Source organism: Centroberyx gerrardi, unplaced genomic scaffold (genome assembly GCF_048128805.1).
Source record: "Centroberyx gerrardi isolate f3 unplaced genomic scaffold, fCenGer3.hap1.cur.20231027 Scaffold_500, whole genome shotgun sequence".
NCBI classification, from domain to species: Eukaryota; Metazoa; Chordata; class Actinopteri; order Beryciformes; family Berycidae; genus Centroberyx; species Centroberyx gerrardi.
This window is the reverse complement of record NW_027605321.1, coordinates 1-25,203: the sequence shown is the minus strand read 5'-3', so window position 1 is coordinate 25,203 and position 25,203 is coordinate 1. Positions and strand designations below refer to the sequence as shown.

Sequence of the window (25,203 nt, the reverse complement as noted above, 5' to 3'; positions counted from 1 at the left end):
CCAAACATGAGGAGCACAGTGCAGCATTGAGTGCAGGTCCGTTTGCTTTGCGGCCAGCGGATTAAAACCCTGAACACTGAATCCTCATCTGTCACCAATGGCGGCAGACTGGCAGAACACACACACACACACACACACACACACACACACACACACATACACACACACACACACACTGAATAAAACTGTCTTTCTCTGGCAGAACAAAACGAAACAGGCGTGAATTGCACCCCGTGCTATTTACCACTCGGCAGCAAACCTTGAAAAATTCATGAGGCTGGAGACTCTCTCTCTCTCTCTCTCTCTCTCTGTCTCTCTCTCTCTGCCTCTTGATTTGCTCTCTCTTTTTCTCTTTCCATCTCTCTCATTTGTCAACGCTCCATCTCTCTTTCTCTCCTCACGTCAATTTCAAATTCAGTTACATTATTGGCGAGACTGTCTTTCTTTCTCTCTCTCTCTCTCTTGCTCACTCCCTCTCTCTCTCTCTCTGTCTGCTGTTGTAAAGTATGAGGCTTTGTTACGCTCTCTGGTCTGACTGCAGGTTTCTATCCATCTGTCTCCTCTTTTCCCCTCGCCCCCCTGCTTCCATTCATTTCACCCCCCTATCTCTCTCTCTCTCTCTCTCTCTCTCTCACCCACACTTAGCTGCCAAAATATCATTGCTTGTATCCTCCAGTATCACCTAGTATCCTCCAGCATCACCTAGTATCCTCCAGTATCACAGAGTATCCTCCAGTATCACCTAGTATCCTCCAGCATCACCCAGTATCCTCCCAGTATCACCTAGTATCCTCCCAGTATCACCCAGTATCCTCCAGTATCACCTAGTATCCTCCCAGCATCACCTAGTATCCTCCAGTATCACAGAGTATCCTCCAGTATCACCTAGTATCCTCCAGCATCACCCAGTATCCTCCCAGTATCACCTAGTATCCTCCCAGTATCACCCAGTATCCTCCAGTATCACCTAGTATCCTCCCAGCATCACCTAGTATCCTCCCAGTATCACCCAGTATCCTCCAGTATCATCTAGTATCCTCCAGTATCACCTAGTATCCTCCCAGCATCACCTAGTATCCTCCCAGCATCACCTAGTATCCTCCAGTATCACCTAGTATCCTCCAGTATCACCTAGTATCCTCCCAGCATCACCTAGTATCCTCCAGTATCACCTAGTATCCTCCCAGTATCACCCAGTATCCTCCAGTATCACCTAGTATCCTCCCAGTATCACCTAGTATCCTCCAGCATCACCTAGTATCCTCCAGTATCACCTAGTATCCTCCAGTATCACCTAGTATCCTCCCAGTATCACCCAGTATCCTCCAGTATCATCTAGTATCCTCCAGTATCACCTAGTATCCTCCCAGCATCACCTAGTATCCTCCCAGCATCACCTAGTATCCTCCAGTATCACCTAGTATCCTCCAGTATCACCTAGTATCCTCCCAGCATCACCTAGTATCCTCCAGTATCACCTAGTATCCTCCCAGTATCACCCAGTATCCTCCAGTATCACCTAGTATCCTCCCAGTATCACCTAGTATCCTCCAGCATCACCTAGTATCCTCCAGTATCACCTAGTATCCTCCAGTATCACCTAGTATCCTCCCAGTATCACCTAGTATCCTCCAGCATCACCTAGTATCCTCCAGTATCACCCAGTATCCTCCAGCATCACCTAGTATCCTCCCAGTATCACCTAGTATCCTCCAGTATCACCTAGTATCCTCCCAGTATCACCTAGTATCCTCCCAGCATCACCCAGTATCCTCCCAGTATCACCTAGTATCCTCCCAGTATCACCCAGTATCCTCCAGTATCACCTAGTATCCTCCAGTATCACCCAGTATCCTCCCAGTATCACCTGGTATCCTCCCAGTATCACCCAGTATCCTCCAGTATCACCTAGTATCCTCCCAGCATCACCTAGTATCCTCCCAACATCACCTAGTATCCTCCAGTATCACCTAGTATCCTCCCAGTATCACCTAGTATCCTCCAGTATCATCTAGTATCCTCCAGTATCACCTAGTATCCTCCCAACATCATCTAGTATCCTCCAGCATCACCTAGTATCCTCCAGTATCACCTAGTATCCTCCAGTATCACCTAGTATCCTCCAGTATCACCTAGTATCCTCCCAGCATCACCTAGTATCCTCCCAGCATCACCTAGTATCCTCCAGTATCACCTAGTATCCTCCAGTATCCATCCTAACACTAGAAGACTGGATTCTTCCTCTGTTCTCTATATATTAGCTGTTCTGTTGCCTTATTTATGTGTTCAGGATGGGTGGTGTGTGTGTGTATGTGTGATGTGTGTGTGTATGTGTGATGTGTGTGTGTGTGTGTGTGTGTGTGTGTGTGTGTCCCACTTGTCCCAGTCTCACTCTGTGTTGTGTTTCTGTTTGTGTCTTGCAGTTCCTCTTCCTGTCGGAGGTGCTGCAGTGGAGAGCCCAGACCACTCCAGACCACATCCTGTACACACTGCTCAACTCCAGGGTGAGACACACACACACACACACACACACACACACACACACACACACACACACACTGGGGTTGCAGATTGGATTTGGATTGTTGCAGCAGCAAAAATAGGATACAGAAACAACAGAACAGAAAAATAAATAAGAATACAGGTACGGGGTGATATTGAACATAACACCAGCTGACTATTACAACACTGGAACGTATTAGGCAAAAACATACGGATACAAAAATATGAACACGTATCAATTTACAGTGTATATGCAAGACGACACAGCAGAAAGAAAATGAATAAAAAAATGTCCAATGTAAAAATATATGAAAACAAATGAAAATATGAAGATATATGCAATATATAACAAATGAGAAAATATGAGAGTGGCAGCCAGTGACCATTGTTGTCAATGCTGTCAATATCATTACTATGAAAATAGTATATATAATAGGATTTATTAATGTGCTCAGTCTGTAAATATGAATGTGTCAATTTTCACTCTGTGACCCTGAAGGTAATTTGCATAATGGCAGTGTGACAGTGTGGTTTGATTACAGCTGTTCAGCACCGAGATGCTGCAACGGAAAATATGACATGACACCTGCTGATACACACGGCTGATTGAATGTGTCAATCATCTCTCCGCTGTGTGTGTGTGTGTGTGTGTGTGTGTGTGTGTGTGTGTGTGTGACCTCCTCCAGGGTACGATAGCCAGCTCTCTGACTTGTGTTCAGCTCCATAAGCGAGCGGAGAAGATCGCCGGCATGCTGGCTGAGCGAGGCCACCTGCAGGACGGAGACCACGTGGCTCTGGTCTACCCTCCAGGTAAACACCCGGGGTCTGAAGCAGGGTGGGGCCACGCGTGAACCGAACTGAGAATGTATGGTAGACTCCAGTTCAGCTCCTGGAGTTGGAGTGTGAATGTGAAAGTCTCCCAGCTGTAAGGAAACAGAATGTGAATTGAATTGGAATGACAGGAAACAGAATTTAATTCCATTAAATTCCATTAAATTCCATTAAATTCCGCTTCTAAGAGAGTTTATCTCGACTCGATAAACATTATAAATCAAATCATTATGAATCAAATAAAAGACAGACAAATCAAATGCATCCAATCATAATGTATGGATTACAATTACATGTTATGTATCAAATACTACCTGAAAGGTTCCTTTAACATTTTATGATATTCAGTATTGATAATATATAACACTATGCGTGAAGAAAAAACAATAAAACATGGAATTTCACCGAATTTTGACTATGGATGTCATCTCAACTTTAATTTTGGTGCGTTGTATTGACGTCAACATCAAAATGTTTTCTGGCTGTCCTCATAAACAGATTTATTTTGTAGGTAAAAGTCTGTAACCCATAATGTGTTTTACTCTCACGCCAGCAGTCATTTTTTTAAAGGGTGATCTCATCAAATTTATAGTTATAGTTGCGAATAGTAAGACATTTAGAGACATTTACTTTCAACTCAACATGAGACCCGGCTTCAATTCCCTCAAGCCAACAAGCTTTCAGCTGAGTGAATTTTTCATTTTAAGCAAAGGTTTTTCTTTTCTAACCATGATCAAAACTTTACCCTTTAACCAAATTGTTTTAGTTTTCTCATCAGGTGATGTGAAGGTATGAGTACGAATCATGGATGCAAATGTCGTACGAGAACTCATTTTTTTTGCCTTTTTTTGACCTCACGCAAGTAGGAGTCAGTTTCTTCAGATGCTACAATCTCATTTAGGAGTGAAGCTCTTCATGTGTAGAGAGATATGTAGTAGAGACGTAGAGATGTGTCGTCTTTGTTCAGTGACAAGGTTCAGGAAGTAGCTGCAGCCTCGGGGCCGGGGACGCTGCCTCCAAATTAACTTTCAAACAAGGACACACTTTTCACTGCTTTTATATGAGAAAGGACACAACTGCAGTTCAGAGTCAATCAAGCTGTGGAGGAGAAAACTGCAGCGAACGGAAAGAATAGTAAGCAGGAGATCACCTTAAAGCAGCTTTCAATTAACCAGCGCTCAATATTTAACCTGCTCGCTGTGTGTGTGTGTGTGTGTGTGTGTGTGTGTGTGTGTGTGTGTGTGTGGACCATATTGACCATTGTCTTTTTTTCCCTCTTTCTGCACATCTTCCTCCCTCCACCCCTTCCTCCTTCCCTCTCCTCCTCCCTCTCTCTTTCTTCCTCCCATCTTTCTTCCCTCCAATTCCCCTCTTTCCCCCCTCCCTCCTTGCCCTTCCTTCCTCCTTCCTTCTTTCCTCCCCTCCCTCCTCTCTCTCTCTCCTTCCCCTCCCTTCCTCTTTCCTCCCCTCATTCTTCCTTCCTCTCTCTTATTTACCCTTCCTTCTTCCCCTCTCCTTCCTTCTTCACCATCCTTTCCCTTCCTTTTCCTCTTCTTCCCTCTCTTCTCCCTCCTTCCTTCTCCTTCCCTCCCATCCCTTCCTCTCCCTCCCTCTTTCCTTCCTCTCCTCCTCCTCTCCCTCCCTCCCTCCATCCCCCCCCTCCTTTCCTCCTCCTCTTTTTCCCTTGCACCCTTCTTCCCTCTCCTTATTACCTCCTTCCTTTCCTCTCCTTCCCTTCTCATTTTTCCTCCCTTTACCCATCTCTCTCCCTCCCTGTCTCCCTCTTCCTCCTCCTCCTCCTCCTCTTCCTCCAGGTATCGACCTCATCGCGGCGTTCTACGGCTGCCTGTACGCCGGCTGCGTGCCGATCACGGTGCGACCGCCTCACCCGCAGAACATCGCCACCACGCTGCCCACCGTCAAGATGATCGTGGAGGTAAAACCTGACGCTGTGACGCCTCAGTCAGTCACATGATCACCTGCAGCGTCACCGCTCACTATCTCAATATGTGACTTATACATGGGTGACAGGAGGCGCAGATGGTGTGTGTGTGTGTGTGTGTGTGTGTGTGGGGAGGAGGAGGAGGGGGGTTGAAAGAGCGGCAGGAGGAGAGAAATCAACTGGCGGCATTCATCTCAATAGGAATATGTGATTCAGTTACTTCAAAGTAAAAGTCCTGTTTTTTTTGGAGTTCTGTCAGTCGGATGTGCTGTCAGTTGTAGTATAATGTATTGAGTTCTGTCAGTTGGATATACTGTCAGTTGTAGCATAATGTATTGAGTTCTGTCAGTTGGATATGCTGTCAGTTGTTTAATTGGCTCTGGTGGTGCAGGTGAGCCGCTCGGTGTGTGTGATGACCACACAGCTCATCTGTAAGCTGCTGAGGTCCAAGGAAGCTTCAGCCGCCGTCGACGTCAGGACCTGGCCCCCCGTCCTGGACACAGGTACACACACACACACACACACACACACACACACACACACACACACTCAGATATGCTGTAAACTTCTTAAGCAGTATTGTTTCTGTTAAACAGTCATGTCATGTCAGTAAAGTAACTGAATTGAACAGACACACACACAAAGAACAAAGACAGGTAGACACATGCACACACACACACACACACACACACACTTATATACAGTATATACAGTATATATATATACAGATAGACACATACTAGATACAAGCTACTGTCTCCCCTTTACTACAAATTCTGTAAATTTTGTCAATTCAGAAAAAAGACTTTAATAATAATATTGTATGGTATTGTATATTGAGACAGCCATCACATAATGAGGTTGATTTCCCCTCAGATGATTTGCCAAAGAAGAAACCTCCTCTGCTGTATAAACCGTCCAACCCCGACACCCTGGCCTACCTGGACTTCAGCGTCTCCACCACTGGCATGCTCGCTGGAGTCAAGGTACACACACACACACACACGTACACACACACACACACACACACACACACACACACACACACACACGATGGACTATGGATCGAGAACTCAAACGTGATATCTCAGACACCACTGGTCGGATTTTAATGAAACTTAGAGGGATGATGCATTTTGACACTGTGTTCTGGCGTCTTAAATGTCAAAATTTTAAACGTTGAAAGGCCATAACTCTTACTCTACCTTTCCAATTTTGACAAAACTTGGAAAGATGATGCATCTTTGCACTGTGTTCCACTTATTGGCCTGATGGGGGCGCTATGATTATGACTAAAGTTGAAAAGTTTTAACTTAAACGTGACACCTCAGACCCCACCGGTCCAATTTTGTGTTCTGGTGGTTTAAAGGTCAAAATTTAAAACTTTAAAAGGCCATAATGTCCCATTTTGACGAAACTCGGAGGGATGATGTATCTTGTTACCGATTGGCCGAAGGGCTGCCTGCATCATTCATGCGGGACGACGTGTTTCACTTGTTCATCCGGTACAGATGTAACCGTTTTAAGATCTGCTGTTGGGTGAAAGCTGAGAGTGTGAGAGTGTTGGAGGCGAGTCGATCGGTGACATTTAAAGATTAAAGCTGCTATTGATCCCTGCTGCTCTACAACAGGTCAGCTCCTGTTGTTTCTCTGCCACCAGTCATCATGTGCAAGTGTGTGTGTGTGTGTGTGTGTGCTTGATTCCACTGAAGCCAGCTCCTAAACAACACCTCTTCTTGTTTCTTTGGTCTCTAATCCATCCCTGTTCAAACCCTTTTCTTTCCCCGACTCTCAGAAAGAGGAAGGGAGGAAGATTCATCTGTTTCCAGTCACTACAAGGAAACACAATCAATAAAAGACATTATACTCTGTATCGCTGATTAAAGATAGAATTGAACAGTTTAGTTTCAAAGGGAGATATCCACCATTTGAAGTGACATCTGCTCTTGCCCTTTTACTGTAATACAACAAAATGAAACCAAATTGTGAAACTGTTTAAAGGATCTCTGGTAACTGTTTCCCAAAATGGATATAAAGTAATGTGGAATAGAACTCCCCAGTTTCATCTATTACTTTAACCCTCTTCAGAAACAGATTAAACCAGATCAGCGTCCCGACTCTTCCTCTATGGCACATTAATATTCCAGGTCGGGGCTTCATTTTCTCAGCTATAAATCTCACCTTTAGAGGTCAGGTACCAGAGATTACAGCGCGTATCTGATGAGACTGGAGATAATTGTAGATGAAATCTATTCCTCTGGAGAGGAGGTGTATATTTTATCTGTCTAAAACGCAAAATAGAAGTCTATTCTGCCTGAGTCTTCCTTCCTTATTTCACAAACTATGGCTCTCACCCTTGGCCTCCTTATTGGTTGCTCATAATGTTTGTGATCTAGGAGTTGAAGCTTATTCTACTGTTGCAGTCAGCCACTCTGGATAAGAGCGACAGCTAAATGCCTAAAATGTAAATGTACTATAAATAGTAGAAGGAAAACCTCTGCAAATACTGAACAATTGTCCAACTTTCTGTCACACCCCAAAAAAAAAATCATTCCTATCACTTAAATTTAAAGTTAAATTGATTTTTTGACCCTGCAAACATCCACTTATCTATCCACATATCTATCTCTGTTAGTTTCATAATTACGGCAAAAAAAAGATAATCGTCTAATGGTGAAAATTCCAGATCCGGATCAACACCAAAATCGAATCCGTCGCTCCTTGGTCCAAGGCCGATCTGTCCACCAAACTTCATGGAAATCCGTTCATCTGTTTCTGAGAAATCCTGCTGACAGACAGACAGACAAACTAAAGCACAAGCTCCCTGCTGGAGGTGATAAATGTTAAGTAATTAGAAATATGTCTACAGCAGAGCGATTAGCATAACAAACGCTCAGACGCAGGAAGTCTCCGGATGCAGCGGCGACCGGATGAATTGACCGCATTGTTTTTTCTCATTGTGCTTCGGCACCAGCGCTGCCCGTTCCCGCATTGACTGATTTCCTCATTAAGCACAGTGATTAAACATAATGGATTGGCTGTTTAGCCGCGCATGAGAAAACACGCCGCCATTGTTTCCCTGCCGCCCGCCACTTCCTGTGCCGTTGATTAGACAGACAATTAGAGTGTGTTTCTCAAAGTGTTTATTAATAAGTCTTTTGTGTTGTGATTATGATGCAGAGGCACGAGACGACGTAGCGATGATATTTGACAGTCGGTGGTGTGAACGCTGTCAAAAGAAATGCATTGTGGTAAATAGAGAGACGATGAGCAGGGACGGGGAATCAATCAGCTGATTTTCTAGCTGGCTGCTTAACAAATACTGTATATATTGGCTGAATTACAGGTTAGCTTGCTTTAAAGGGGCGATAACAAAGATTTTACTGCGCCGCAGGACAAAATGACCATAATATATCTGCGAGGGGGCTGATAAGGTTAGTGATCAATACCAATCACTTAAAGATTACTTGGCCAGCTGCTGAGATTTCTGGCTTTCTCACTTTCTGGTCCATCCTCTGTTTTGGAACAGAAACTCCCCGCTCATTGGAATATCAAGACTGTCCCTATCCCCACACACACACACACACACACACACACACACACAGACACACCTACTTGCATTTCCAACTGCTCAAAGATGGAGGATGGACCAGCGTCCCAAAGATGAAAAATAAAAAGCCTCAAGCTCTCAAGCCAAAAAAGCAAATGACAAAGCCTTTTTATTATTCCAGTGTTTAGCATGATGATGTATTACCTCTTAACAAGATGTTTCTGTTGGATCTCTGCTCCAATGAGCTAGCTTACTCCTCTTTATTGTGAAAATGTGACTTTGTTATTTATGTCAGTTACAGGCCACCGTAGCTCAAGGGGACGGGAGGGTTGAGGCGATTCCTACTGGTCGCCGATAGATTACTTAACGGCCCTTTAAGTCAGTGTCAGTGGACTGGAGAGAGGTAGAATGGATAAAGCTGGACTGAGGTGAACCAGGCTGAACCAGGCCGAACCAGGCTGAACCAGGCCAAACCAGGCCAAAACAGGCTGAACCAAGCCAGCTCTCCTCTCATTTAGAGTCCATTGCACAAGTGGCAGGTTGTGCCCTGTCACTATGGCTCTGGTGCAGGATCAGTTCCCTCGGGCCACTTCCAACTGCTACATGTAGCTGCACCTGTACCAAATGAAGCTGGATCTAAAACCTAATGAACGATGAAGGCTGTCTGATGAATGCACTGGTTTTTTGGTAACAAAGAAAGACATTTTTTAGGACATTCACCACCAGCCTCCAACAGTAGCTGAATTTGTTCTTCTTTCCTAAATCCTAATGGGAAAGCAAACACCACCCATTAAATGTCATATTGAGCCTTAAAATCACATTTTTCAAAAAACAAAACTGCAAATGCGGTGAGATAATTCCACTTGTTTCCAATGCAAATCAGCTTGTTTCAATAATTTTCTTGAATATTTTCTTGCTGTGACTGGAGTGTCTGCCTTATTCTGCCTTGTTTCAAGATGTTGACACTTATTTCTAGAAAAAAAAGTGAAACTGCTTTGAAACCAAGTAGCATTATCTCAGAATCTTTGGTTTTAAGGGAAAAGTAGTAGTAGTAGTAGACTGAATAGAAGGCTAGACGACTTGTTGATGTGGACTCCCAGTGTTTTGCAGTGTGTGTCTAACCTCCATGTGTCACCTGTCTGTCTGCTGGACAGATGTCTCACACAGCCACCAGTGCCTTCTGCCGCTCCATCAAGCTGCAGTGTGAGCTTTACCCGTCCAGAGAGGTCGCCATCTGCCTCGACCCGTACTGCGGCCTGGGCTTCGTCCTCTGGTGCCTTTGCAGGTCAGTCAGTCAGACACACACACACACACACACACACACACACACACACACACACACTGGATTCAGATGAAAGCCCTTTTTTCTCCATTTTGATTTCACCTGTAAAATCCACTCCAGTCATGAAGGGTGGGTGGAGATGAACGGGAGGAGACAAGTTAAAGGAGTTTTAAGTCTTAAGATAAGTTAAAGACACTTCATGTATCATTTTAACATCAATAAATCATTACTACATCAATTTTGAGACATTACTATAATTAAAAAAGTGAGACTATCATCGAAAAGATTGGCAGCTTATTGATGGATTTATTGGTGTGTTGGGAAATTCATCTTGTGACATACAGAAGTCAGATAAATGACACCAAAAAAAGAAATAACCCGCAATAAACACAACACAGTAAACATAACACAGTAGACAAGACGGTACATTATTCACACATTCAAGGACTCAGTAATGTCGCTGCTGCTTTTGTTCAGCAAAGCCATGCTGGTGGCTTTTATGCACTAAACAAAGGATGTGACACATCTCCAATAATCGCCGGTCCTTTCTTCATCCGTCGGTTCCTATAGACTGATGTCATACATCCAAAAAAGTGTGTGTGTGAGAGAGAGAGAAAGAGGGAAGAAAATACATATTGTAGAAAGAGAGCGAAAGAGTATAATGAGTGGAGAAAGAGAGACAGAGGTTTATAGAAGCATGGCTGTGGGTTCATGTTTTATTCTGCTGGTTTACCAAAGCTGCCGTCTCCCAGAAGATGATGTAACTGCACAACTTGGCTTACTTTTCCACTCCCCCCCCATCTCTCTCTCTCTCTTTCTCTCTCTCTCTCTCTCTCTCTCTCTCTCCTGGTTTAGTATCTACCTTCCCTTCTTCCTTTCTCCTCGCCCTTCCTTTCTCACTTTTAAATGACACTCGCTACATCTTTTTCCTTCTCCAATATCACACTCCCTTTGTCCTTTGTACTTTTTCCCCTGCTTTCTTTCTTCTTTCTTCCCTCCTCCCTCGCTTTTCTCTCCCTAAGCTTATCCTTCGAATGTCAACTCTTCATATTATGGAAAATAATATGACATTATGGAAATATCACAGTGGGTTTCCCGTCCGAAAACCAAGACGAAAGAAGAGAGGCAACAAAGCTATATATATATATATATTTTTTGTTTTTTATTACGTGGCATTGGGAGCGCTAGCCAGGCAGCCTTGGTCTCCCTTACTGCAGAGATCGACTCAGCCTTGAAGAATGGGAAGAAATCGGGTGTTTTTTTGAAGTTCAAAGTGCTGAATATGTAACAGTGTGAATGTATTATGGAGAAGGCCGTTTCTCTTGAGTCAAATGTACTCACTGGGTTTCCGTAGTTTGAAAAGTGTAATTTACTCTGTTGGAGCATGAGTTGCAGGCCTTTGAGTGTAAAGAGCTTGTCATGTGCTGTACAGTGAATAATGGTCTTCCTCTGCAGGCGGTAGTGTGCACTTATATTGTATTGGCTATAAATTTAGGTATATTCAATTCTCTTATTGTTACTGCTGTGTGTGTGCGTGCAAATGTGTGGGTTGGTGTGTGAGTTTTTAAGTGTTTTAAAGCTGCACTAGCCAATTTTTGCACTTTGGCGGCCCCAAGTGGCAGTGGGAAGTAACTGTTTGGATTTTTGAAAGGTTGAAGGACTTCATTACCCAGAAATCCTGTTAGGTGACATCAGTAAAATGTCTTCTTAGTGTCTGTTTGGTGGGTGGAGGTAGTGAAGGGGTTAATGAGTAGACCAGCTTTCTCTGGACGGAGCGCTCGCTCACTATAAAGACACCAGAGAACTTAATCTGGACCAATAGGGTGAACACAGAACCTGAATGGATAGAGCGGTCCTCCCACTGTTCGCCATGGTAATTTGGCTAGTACAGTGTAAAATGGTGATTATGGAATTTTAAGGGTTAATTAAGGGTTATCACTTGAGAACTGTGCAGATGAGTCTATTAGCAAACTGTCAAAACTCAACTGAAAGCAAACGTTAGCGACTTTTCTGCCGTTTTTCCCGTGGCAGATATCAGATTTTGAGCCTGACGGTCTGGTCTCTCTCTGCAGTGTGTACTCAGGTCACCAGTCCATCCTGATCCCCCCCTCTGAGCTGGAGGTGAACCCGGCTCTCTGGCTGCTGGCCGTCAGTCAGTACAAAGTCCGCGACACTTTCTGCTCCTACAGCGTCATGGAGCTCTGCACCAAAGGCCTGGGCCTGCAGACCGACTCGCTGAAGGTAGGGGGCGCTCCGCTTCACTAAATATCTACACTCACTGGCCAAAATAACTGGAACACCAGTTTCCCATAAAACATAAAAGCTATTATTGGCAAAATATAAGCATATGATTCATAAATTATTATTATTTGATAATATTATGATTAATTGTCATGCTCATCAAAAAAACGAGCCATAATCTAAAAGCTGCACATTAATTGAAAGTCACAAAACATCATAGATAATCAGATTAAGAACAGGCTGCAGGTTTTGCTTAACAAACGTGACAGCTCTTTTATGTTTTAAGGAAAACTGGTGTTCCAATTATTTTGGCCAGTGAGTGCATATTATATGCTTTACATTTTATGAATTTAGCTGATTCTCTTGTCTGGAGAGACTTGCAATAAGATAATGTTTCACACAATCACTGTGATGCCCTTGAGCAAGGCATTTATATCCTGTGAGCTACAGCATGTGTGTGTAATGTTACTTCATTTGAAAGTTTAAAGTGCCCTGTAATTAGCAATCAGTATAAGTCACTCTGTCGTTCAGTCGGTCCCAAACATTTGAAATAATTTACTGCACATGTGCCACGGCGGGACGCAGCTATAAAGACTCTATAAGCCTGACTGCTGCATGAATTTTGAGATTTGGTTTGGTTTGGGTTGGTAAAGCAGAGGTTTGCTGCACCAGAGATCCTGGATTCTAATCTTGAGTGAGTCAATTTAGCGCTACACTGGTCGCAGTTTATCACAAATTATGTGTTTGAGTAAGCTTCATGACCACAGGACTCCAGAAACCCTTTCAAAACACACTGTGTCATTTCTAGAACGCATGTTGTGAAAGCAGAAAATAAAGCTGTTTTTCTTAATGCCTGAGAAATGTGACTTTTTGACGAGGTTCTCACAGCAATTAATCAGCAATTAAGTTTATTTGCAGATGTAAATGGCAGCACACAGAAAGTAGAGAGAAGAAAAATGAATACAGATGGGACTTATGAAAACATCTCACCTTATACCAAAAATAAACAAGTAAAAAACAAGTAAAAAAGTGAATTGCATAGCAGAAATTAAATGTCACCAAAGCTCACCATGGTACAACACAGTACGACAACAACAAAACACATAAACAATACGGTGTAAACCAGACCTCTCCTGCCCCGCTCTCCTCCCCTCTCACTCCCCATCCTCCCTCGCCCCCCTTCAGTCTCGAGGGCTGGACTTGTCCCGGGTGAGGACTTGCGTGGTCGTGGCGGAGGAGCGTCCCAGGATCGCCCTGACCCAGTCCTTCTCCAAACTCTTCAAAGACCTGGGCCTGCACCCGCGCGCCGTCAGCACGTCCTTCGGCTGCAGGGTCAACCTGGCGATCTGCCTGCAGGTCAGTCACAGTCACCTACCTTCCTACCTCTTACTTTCTTATTTTCTCTGCCTCCGTCTCTTTTTTCGCAGAGACTGAGGATGTTTCTTGGTTTGACATTTTGGCCGGAAGTGCTGTAGAAGTTGTCAGAAACTTCCGAAAAACCACTTGCTGAAAGTCCTACAACCAGGGAAACGTTGGCCAACGTTGACCGCAGTCGCCTCATTTTCTCATTTGTTGGCTGCAGCTGAACTTTTGGCCAATTACGTACTGATCTGTATGCATGTCCAACCTTTTGCTGCAGCATCATTGGCGCTACGGCTAGAAATCTGGCTGGAGTCGACCACTGAAATCTAGCAGGGCGTTGTTTAAGGTTTGAACAGATTTGTCTTGGAGCTGCTGTGACATCCGAGGTAGACTTGGGGGTGTGTTCACGCCAAGCACGGACTAAAACTAAAGTAAAAAGCAATCTGAAAATGCGAGTCTGGGTCCTCTTCCAAGTGAACTGCATTAGGAGTGAGAATGTAATCCGAACCAACTACAGGAAACCACCACAAGACCCGAGGTTTTATGAGTATAAGGAGATGGATTTTGACATCCAGCAGTTGCTCATATTCAGCTATTTCTTCATGTGTTCTTTCTTAATTGATACGAACACCAGAGAAGGTAAATCACGGTAAAGAGCGCAGACAAGTCCGTCGTGTTCAGCTCAAGTTACAGTGTCTGGAATCGGATGTGTTTGTTTGTCAGAGAAAACAAGCCGTGAGGTGTGATCGCACGCTTACTCATGCATCCGCTTCCAGTAGTCGTGTTTTGCCCTTCAGTGCGTTACATGGAATTAAATAGCTCGCTCTCGTGGAACTGTTTTTGTTTGCACTCTCCCATGAATTGTGTATTATACCCTGTGTAGTTTGCAAAATTTAAGATGCTTGCTTCTGTGCCGCTCTTTGGAAATGTACTTGAGTAGTTAAACTGGATTTCAGTGAACTGTGCTGTTTGTTTGCAGTTGGCAGGAAAATTAGGCAAAGATGTTGTTTTACCAGAGCGTCTGCTTGATCCAGGGGGTGCGTTTGTTTTATTTATCTGAGGGAAACGGATAAGCACAAAATTTTCATTGAGGTCAGGCAGGTAAACACTGTAATAGAATATGCTTTCCAAGAGGGAAAGTCTTTGGCGATAAATTGGTGGTTTTGAGGGGCAGTGGACTCACCCCTGCCTGTCTGTGGCCTCAGTGGTTGTGGTTCAAACTGAATCTGGTGCTTATCCTCTGCAGCTTGGAGTTTTCCAGCTAGTCTATCGCTGCTGTAGCGGAAAAACCACCTAGCTGCAATTTTGGTTACGTTGCATTGGAAGTTTACAAGGTTGTGTATGTGTTGAATGACTTTCATGACCCCTGGGCGCTTCAAACCTGTTAAAGCCCCATTGTACAATGTCAAAAATACATGGGCGTCAGTGAAAACATAACCATTCTTTTCTTCCTTCTTTAAAAATACACTTTCTTGCAGATGTGTGGTTGTGGTGCGGCAGCAGCAGCGATATGTTTTTGGGGGACTAGATGACAGGCTCCAGAGAGAAAAGTCCCTTAGTTTGCCAGACAGGACAACAAACTAAACCGCAGATCTTTCTCTCTACATAATCATTCTCTCCGCCTGCTGCCTCTCATCCAAACAGCCAGCTCTGTAGACACGGAGCTCTCTCTCTCCGTGTGTCTCTGGGGTTCAGCTTGTCTTTGCAACATGCAGCGTCATCCGTCCATTTCAGGCTGAACATTGCTCTCACATTCCAGCTATGATTTGCAACCTTCAGTGGATCAAATCAAGTTATTCCCCAAGTTCATATCAAAATGTCATTGAAGTTTGTCCTTTTGGTATTCTTTAAACCCTGTCATTGAACGTAGGGCTGAACAATTAATCGAAATTTTACCGAAATCGCAATATGGCCTACTGCAATTTTCAAATTGCAGGAGGCGCAATATTTGTTAAAGGCGAAATGTGTGTCAAAATACCATTTTAAATTAAATATTGTCGTGCTGCAGAGATGTCCTGGCCTACACATCATATTCTACAGACTTAAGAAAACATCTTTGTTTGGTACAGATCCCCGCAAAAATCACACCATAATCATTTTAATACGTTTTTCATTGAAAATGAGAATAATGATGTAAAAATTATCATTCCCTCTAATATCGCAAATCATATTGCAATTGCAATATCAGTCAAAATAATCGCAATTAGATATTTTTTCAAAATCGTTCAGCCCTAATTGAATGTACCAATTCAAATTTTTTTACCTTATTTACCTGGAAGCTAAGTAAAGATATCTGCTGGATAATTAAGATCCAAGTTAAGTTACTGTCCAATTTTCTATCAAATGTCAATGTATGAATCATTTTATTGATATTTGATAAGATATACAGTATATAAGATGTATCTTCAACCTGAATGAAGAGATTTGCTAAATATTCTTGCTATATTCAACATAACTGAATCATTTATGAGCCTGTTGTTGTTGCACAGTAGATGATTTCTAACTGCATGTCTCATAACTTGAATAAACACCGAGCCAAAAGAGCCAAATTGTGATGAATGTAAAATGACTAATATTCTATGTTGAACGACACCGTAACCTAAATTAACCAATCGCTTTCTAGCGGCTGAAATTGACAAGACTAATATTTGGCTTAACAATCCTTTCAGTTGTGACTGCTTGTTTTATTTCTTTCAGTTTTCCATTTTGACATTTTCTTCCCTCCTTTCTTCGTGTGTTGCATAACCCCGCCCACATATCTCATACTTGGTTTTGTCTCCGCCCTCCTTCCTTCCTTCCTTCCTTCCTTCCTTCCTCCTCTCCCCCCTTTATTTCTTGCTCCTCCTCCTCCTCCTCCTCTTCCTCCTCCACCCCTCTCTGCTGCTGTAGCCTCACAGGCTGGGGAAGCTTGCTGACCAGGTAGGGAACCACCATCTACCCCCCCCACCCCCACCCCAACCCCGCTACCCCACCCCAACCCCACCCTCCACCTCCTCTCAGCACATCGCTCATCAGCTGGCCTCCACACTGGGTTTAGACTAAGGGTGGAGGAGTAGGAGGGTGGTAGGAGGTTCTTCAGTGTGCCATCACGACCCAAGAGGATCTAGAAACCTTCGTCACCGCGAAAGATTTGCTCGTCTTACATGATTCTGTTCTACGATCGATTGTTGATCAGTTAGATCTAGTGAGGCTCATTCTCTGCAAAGTCCTTTGAGAAATAAATGAACACGGCGCTATATTTGCATTAGGGCTGGGTAATATATCGATATTATATCGATATTATATCGATATCGTGATATGAGACTATTGTCTTAGATTTTGGATATCGTAATATTGTGATATGGCATAAGTGTTGTCTTTTCCTGGTTTTAAAGGCTGCATTACAGGAAAGTGATGTAATTTTCTGAACTTACCAGACTGTTCTAGCTGTTCTATTATTTGCCTTTACCCACTTAGTCATTATATCCACATTACTGATGATTATTTATCAAAAATCTCATTGTGTAAATAAAGCAATAGTCATCCCTACAATATTGTCGCAAAATCGATATCGAGGTATTTGGTCAAAAATATTGTGATATTTGAATTTGTCCATATCGCCCAGCCCTACTTACAATTGAACATTTAGCTCACTTCGTAGAAAATACCGAGATATATATCGTGTATCGCCATTCCGCCAGAAAATACCGAGATATGACTTTTGGTCCATATCGCCCAGCCCTAATTTGCGTTCTTGTGAGTTCTTGTGAGTGATCATAGAGGATGAATGGGAAGCTCCGAGTTTCGTTGTGAGAATGACGCGCCACGTCCAAACAGCGCTACAATCTGTAGTACAGAGGTGGCTGATAAAGTGAACTTTGATTGTGTGACGTCAAGCGCACAGTTAATCTCAAACTATAAAGATGTTCTCTGCTCTCGTGTTCTTAAGAAATTCATTCGGCAACTTGGTTAGAGCGTTCTCCACGTGGACACAAGTATATCGACTTGGCGTTCTTTAATTTGATAATCACCTTCATTCCAGCCAAACACTACAGCAAATCATTTCACTGATTAGTTTAGGGCTGCAACTAACGATTATTTTCATTGTCGATTAATCTGTTGATTATTTACTCGATTAATCGATTAGTTGTTTGGTCTATAAAATGTCAGAAAATGGTGAAAAATGTCAATCAGTGTTTCCCAAAGCCCAAGATGACGTCCTCAAATGTTTTGTTTTGTCCACAACCCAAAGATTTTCAGTTTACTGTCATAGAGGAGTAAAGAAACCAGAAAATATTCACATTTAAGAAGCTGGAATCAGAGAATTTTGACTTATTTTTCTTAAAAAATTACTCAAACCGATGAATCGATTATCAAAATAGTTGGCGATTAATTTAATAGTTGACAACTAATCGATTAATCGATTAATCGTTGCAGCTCTAGATTAGTTCCTCCCTCCTGAAATCAGCTGCTGTTTGGCTGGAATGAAAACCTGAAAAACAGACTCTGGGGTCCTGATGGCACATGATCGAAGACCACTGCTGTATTGTAGTACTGCACAGGATCTATGGGTGTAGAGCTAGAGGGGAGAGTGTATATAGTGGACAGACAGGGAGATATATAGGGGGAAAATGCATTATGTAGAAAATATCAGGACCACGAAAAAGAGTGTCCAGAGTCACATTAGGACCACTAGTTTTGTACCGCGTGTGTGTAGATGGACAGACAGCGAATTTGTAGACAGTTAATTGATTTTAGACTATATCGAGTTGCAGTGTGCACGTTTTACACCGGGATCACACACAACCTGTAATGCATTTGTGTTCAGACTTGGCGTGGCGATCGGTTGTAGAATTACAACACAAACTTTCATCGCAAGTCTGATTTAGTGACGAAATGTTCTCATTACAGAAACTCCCTAGAGAGCTATAGCAAACAACGGGTGAAAACAACAGTGGGTTTTATTGGACACATGCGTTATCAGCACAAACGTAGAAAAAGCCCAAAAGCATGCAACACCTTCATTACAACACAATCAGCAGAATGATGTAGCAGTAACTGATGCTCTCATTTGAAATTAACTTCCACGCGTTCAGTGTGATCCCAGCATTAGTCTTCCATGTCAAAGCACAGTGTAAAGAGTTTCCTATTAAAAACGAAGCGGTGCAGCGGAGGTTTGTAGCGCTCGTGTTGTACAAAAGCAATCAAAACTCTATCAGCCAGCATGCGAGGAGTGTAGGTGGGAGCATTAGTGTGTGATGGTGTGGCTGCACATCGCTAGTAATGAGCACCAAGCACTGCAGTACAGATCTGGGCTCTGTGAACGAAAATCCTCTCTGTGACTAAACTGATGGGCCGGGCGCTAAAAGACGGTGCTTTCCTGGAAGCCGCCATCTTTATGCATTTTGTCCCTCGGTTCCGTCTTGTCAGGCGAGAGCGATCGATCCCAGAAAAGTCATTGAAACTATTTTAAAACTGATCCCAGGTGTGCTGTAGTGTGTGTGTGTGTGTGTGTGACGCTGCGTGCCATCTTGTGCTCTGGGTTGTGGCCTTCTGACTCGGGCTTCCCAGCATGCCGTTCTGTGTGTGTGCGGTGCGGTGGTGGGCTCTGCGTACAGTTTCACCACTGAACTACAGTCTGTCTCAGAGAGAGAGAGAGAGAGAGAGAGAGGATGGAGGGATGGTAGAGGAAGAGAGAGGTTGGAACGGGGGTCTTTCTCTCTTTCTTTTTCTCTATCTCGCTTTTCTTCTAAATTTTCCCCCAGTCAGGAGTACGATGCTCAACACAGAATTAACTAATAGAGGATTACTTGATATCTACAAGACAAAAAAGGTCACATTATAGGATATGTAGACCAGACCTGGGTCAAGTAATATTTGCAAATACTTTTCATAGATTATTTTATCCTGCTTATGTTGGCTTTTCCACAAAATAGTATGCCAGAAAAATTTTACCATCACAAGAAAGTATTTTAAGGCAATTTAGTGTCATTTTCTGTGATTGACAGCCTCCCTGACACTGTCTGAACTGTCTTCATGTGGTAAGCCCCACCCATCCGGTCCTCCAAGTGTGTTAAAACAAACGCTAAGAAGTATTTGCAAATATTATTTGACCTAGGGCTGATGTAGACCAACGTGATTGAGCTTTCTTTGAGCAAGTCTTCATATCACACTGTTATAGGGTTGAAAACAAAGAAATAAAGCAGTGCTGATATATTTAAGGTGTTTTTGTTTCCTCATCCATCTCATCATCACCCCTTTCTCCCATCTTTCTTTCACCCGCTCTCACTTTCACTTTCCCTTCCTTTCTTTCCTCTAAAAGATAATTCAAGTTTTGTCGTGGCTTTCTGGTTGCATGTGGATCAGGTGGAATCTGATCTCAGAAAGTTTGGTGGTTCACTTTTTGTTTTTTTTTATTGTTTTTTTAACGATATCTTGGTTTTTAATCAGTGTTTCTTTTTGGTTTTTCCCCTCCAAAAATGTCCCGCTACTGTCGCTCCCACATTGTTCTCTCCACCACTTTCTGAATGTCGTAGAGGAGTCGTGGGTTTGGTTTTTTGGTCTCTGTCTCAAACCCAAAGCTTCCTTTCTGCTGTGAAGGGAGAGCTTGTCTCTGTGAGCACTAATGCACGAGCAGCAGCATCCACAGCGCAGTAGTAGTAGTAGTAGTAGTAGTAGCTGTAGTAGTAGAAGTAGTTGTTGTAGTACAGTTGTAATACAGCAGTGGTTGTAATGGGACATCATGTTAACTCTTTGTTGTCGGTGGTGTTCCTCAGGGAACCTCAGGACCGGACCCCACGACGGTGTTTGTTGACATGAGAGCGCTACGGCACGACAGGTAAGTTTAACACAACACACCTCAGACTCCAAAAGTCTTTGATTGATTTGTTAAAGGTTAAATGTGTAATGAAAATATCAGCAGCAGGTTCCTGAATAGTAGTGAACGGCCGGCGCACGCTCTGCATTCAAAAATACAGGAGCGGGCCGAGGCTGAAGGCCCTCCTGCCACACCAAGGTCCATTCAAAACTGGCCCTTCAAAAATCTGCCAAATTCTTCAGCAAAAAACACACATCTTAAAATATAACTTTAAACCACCACCCCCCCCTCAATCCAATCCCCTCCTTCACTTATCTATTATAACCCCACACCCCCCACCCACACCGCATGTTTATAATCCCTCCAAACAGCTTGAAAATTTAACAGATCGGCCCAATTATGCGTCGGTGAAGTGGTGTTACACATATAGCCAAATCTATCCCACTAGATAATTTTCCAGACAGAGTGAGCCTATATATGCCCAAAACCAAAGGAAGAACAGCAGTTTCTTCTTTTGATTCTTGATCTGTGAGGTGAAATTCATCTTTCGGATGGGATTTGTGTTTCAGTATCTCTGCTCACAGGCATTTCAATGGGGAAAAACACTTCCTGATCATGATGAGAGATCGAACCTGGGGTCTTATTGATACAGGCTGCCTGCAGTGCCCGTTAGCAAGGCACTTAAAGGATAAGTTTGGCGATTTTAGACCTGTATATAATTTGGCTCTTACATGCCTTACGAGGCATTACGAGTCCAAGTTTGTCAAAATATTTGTAGGCTCCACAGGGCAGTTGAGAGTAAACGGAAAAGTTGCAAACTACATCTATTAAAATTAGCTCTGATTTCATGACAGTTCCGCCGTTACGCACACCTTCAATACTCAGAAAATCACAGAACTTATCCTTTAAACCCCTGCTGTAACTGCTCCAGTGCAGCTGCCTGGTGACCAGCAGTAGGAGACTGTGGCTGTACTGTTTAGTTTAGTTTATTGAGTTTATTCATATCAGGGACCATGTACAAAATACATTAATCTCAAACAAAGAGAGAAGATGCGTGGTACCACATTTAGCTGCTAGCTAATTTCCATCTGTAGTCCCTGGGCAGGTGAACAGAAACAATAAAACACAGAGCAAAACCGATCATCTCCACTACAAATGGACCAACAACCTATTGACATCCACGCAGGCATATGCACACACACACACACACACACACACACACACACAATAGCACATTTCATAAGAATGAATACAAAGCAGAATACAAATATCAAAGTATTACATGCATACATCCAAAGATATAAAAACAGGTCGTCAAAATGTCAAATTAATGCTGACAAGACTGGTTACTTAAAATCCATTTTTTAACTTCATGGGAGAAAATATGGAAATCTGTGCAGGTTTTCAGATTGACAGGGAGCTCATTCCATTCTTTAATGGCTTTAAAAGAAAAAGCAGATTGTGCAAAGGCAGAGCCTCGTTCAGGGAGGCTACAGTCTGCCCTTGAAACTGACCTTGAAGCTCCGCTCATTTGCTCCGAGCGGCGCTGAACAAAGTTCTCCAGCGGTGGAGGAGCAGCATTATGGATTATCTACTGAGAGGCTCCCAGGTGTGAATGTTTGGAGGTTTGTGAATGTGAAGCAAGGCATTGCTGACACTGAGCATGGTGCTCAGCAAACTTTCCCAGAATAAATAAAGTCCTCAGTAAAGACGCTTATTCACATGCAAGGCTTGTTCAACAGCTATGAAATGTCGCTCTGGGCTTATAGTCTAAACTTTCAATATAACGAGAAGCTCTGCCAGCTGAAAGTTTCTTAAAGACAATATGACATTTTCAGGCATGTCAACTTGACACCCCAGCTGTCACACTTGCAGCCTTTCCACTTACTCTAAAACACTTCCACCCTGGGAAAGATGTACTTAAAAACCCATCAAATTCAGTCTGACTCACATTTCATACTGTGCGACACCATAAATAGTAACGAGGAAGCCTCCAGAATTTGTTTTGCCAGAGTTCTGGCTTTCAGAGGAGAGAGTGTGACTCTGTGAACCAGCCGGGGGTCTGGAAAATGCCGCGGGGTCTCAACATTAGTGCCAGTATGCATGTCTTAGGGTGGTGAGATACTGGCAGTTTTCAGGCGGTGTAGATGGACAGCAGCCCCTGCAACGCCAGGATAGCGTGTGAGACAAAAATGTATTCAAATGTTTCCTGACAAGATGTTCCTGTGGGATTAAAGCAGCAGTACTGAGGCAGCTGCAGCTCAGCTACACACCTGGAAATGTACAATTTAAACTTGTCAGGCGCTGCTGCCCATCAGAATTGTCCAAAAAGTTTCCCACTGCCCCTTCTCTGATTCAGCAGAAAAAATCTCCATCTTAACAAGTCATTTAGTCTATTATTGAGTCCTAAAATCTTAATTTTCGTAAAAAATCTGCCAGTGTGGTTAGATAATTTTACTTGTTTCCAATGCAAATTAATTTGTTTCAAGAATTTAGTAGAATCAAGTGTCATTTTCTTGATACCAGTGCAGTGATCTGCCTTATTCTGACTTGTTTCAACACACTGACACTCATTTCTATATTATTTCTATAAAGTAAGTGAAGCTGTATTAGAAACAAGTGGAGTTATCTCACCTCACTGGCAGAATTTTTGTCTTGGTTTAAGAAAAATAAGATTTGAAGGCTGAATATGAGACAGAATGACTTGTTAAGATGGATGTTTTTTTGCAGTGTGGCCTTTAGCCTGCGTCTGCTCCATAATGCAAAGACATACAACCATCCTGCGGTCATTATCATCCTGGAGAAGTCAGAGCACATGAAGCAGCGAGGCAGTTGGCCCCGCTGTGTATAAATATAGCCGTGACTGCGCTCCCGGTGCATGATTACATATAATCACTGTTGATTTAAACCGGCCTGTTTTAAGACGCTTTTCTACCAGGGAGGCTTTGTGTTTCTGGTTTATATTCTGAGGGACGATTATGGAAATAGATGATGAAAGATCGGTGGCGAGGGTGGTACAGCGGCCCGATGGTCAGAGAGACGGTCCCATAACTGAAAGGTCACAAGCTGGATACCCACAAGAGCCAATATCCTGTTGAAGTGTCCTTTATTAGCACACTGAACCCCCCATCTACCCAATTTCCCCTCGGCGATCAATAAAGTTCATCTTCTCTTTACTGGTAGAGACAAAAGCACTTATTGCTCTTTTACCCAGTGAAAAGAATTGAATTTGTCACATCTGGTGATAAAGTCTTGGAGACAGATGCAGGGCAGCATGGTGGCCTAGAGGTTAGAGAGGCCGTCCCGAACGTGGAGAGGTCGTGGGTTTGATCGATGACAGTCTGATTGATTGATTGATTAGTAACTATTGGTTTCCTCCACAGGGTGAGACTAGTGGAGAGGGGGTCGCCACACAGCCTGCCACTGATGGAGTCTGGGAAGGTGAGTGTTTTGACACAGAGGCAAATAATTCATTGTTTATACAACTTTTCACTGCCAAGCCCTAGAAAAATATTGCAAAAACAACTGACTGAGAAAAGAAAGCAATTATTCCTTTTTCTTTCCTTTTTAAAAAAAAATATATATATGATGAATTATGTGTTTAATACTGTCTCGTATGTTGTATTGTTTTTTAATATGATGAACATGCATTTTAAATACCTGGCTGCAATCAAATGTCCCTTAGTGGGACAATAAAGACTTGACATGCATCACTGTCCATTTTTCAGAAATTTTAAGATAAAAAAGACTTCAGACATGATTTCAAAATATGTTTATATCATCATGAAACATGCTATATATATACATATACATATATCACCACTCAGATGAAAAAAACTATATAAAACTACGGAAAACAGCTTTATGACTATGTGTTTTTAAGGTTATCTAATGGGTTTTGAAAGGGTTTAATAAGACCAAGAACAGAATTTTCTCAACCCATAGAGGAGCATGTAATCCTTCAATTCAAGTTAAAACATGAACATCACCAAAGTTGTAGGTTTTCACATGACAGCAGTGATATGGAGGATGATGTCAGCTCTCACCTACAGTAACCTTAAACCAGTGTTTCCCCCTGAAAACCTCTGGAACTGCATTTAAACCACAACACATTAAGACTCCATCCAAAGCAATGCCAGAGAAACCCTTTCAGGTGGGGTAAGGGCTTCAGTAGTGAGGGCTGGACTCCTGTTTCGGTTCATTTACAGGGGAAACGCTGTGTTACACCATCAAAAATGTATAAAGAAGGTTTACAGAGTTAGAACAATTTAGACAAACTGTACGCAGAGGGAGGTGTCGTCATTTTCCAAGACTAAACTGTTCATTCTTGAGTAAATAACTGAATACGGTTTATACGCCACAGCCAATTAACTGCACAGTGATTTAAAGTGATGTTGAGTAGTTGTGTGGTTTCCGTGGCAACTGCATATCCCAAAATTGAGGGGTCTACGTTGATGCATATTTGGCAGAAGTGCTGGAGAAGCATAGGATCTAAAGCTATAGAGGACTGAGGATCAGCCTGAGTCACGCAACAAAACAAATAACATCAACACTGATAGAGGAAAGGTGGGAGGAAGGATGGAAGGAAAGAAAGAGGGGAAGAAGGGGAGAAAGGAAGAAAAAAATGAAGGAAGGAAGAACAGAGGGAAGGAGGGAGACAGGGAAGGGAGTAAGGAAGGAAGGATAAAAGAAAGAAA

The 25,203-nt window shown here is 42.9% G+C and overlaps 1 protein-coding gene across 1 annotated transcript; it reads left to right on the top strand.

Annotated features, from left to right (window-relative positions):
* Nucleotides 1–2,423: 2,423 nt before the first annotated feature.
* LOC144538417 (disco-interacting protein 2 homolog C-like) lies at nt 2,424–20,527 on the top strand (the record flags this gene model as incomplete). The annotated part of the gene is made up of 10 exons (XM_078282452.1): nt 2,424–2,504; nt 3,222–3,312; nt 5,148–5,269; nt 5,667–5,778; nt 6,152–6,261; nt 9,980–10,110; nt 12,180–12,348; nt 13,534–13,704; nt 16,600–16,629; nt 20,466–20,527. Coding segments are annotated over 10 exons (1,079 nt in total), but the record flags the coding sequence as incomplete, so codon positions are not given.
* Nucleotides 20,528–25,203: the final 4,676 nt, after the last annotated feature.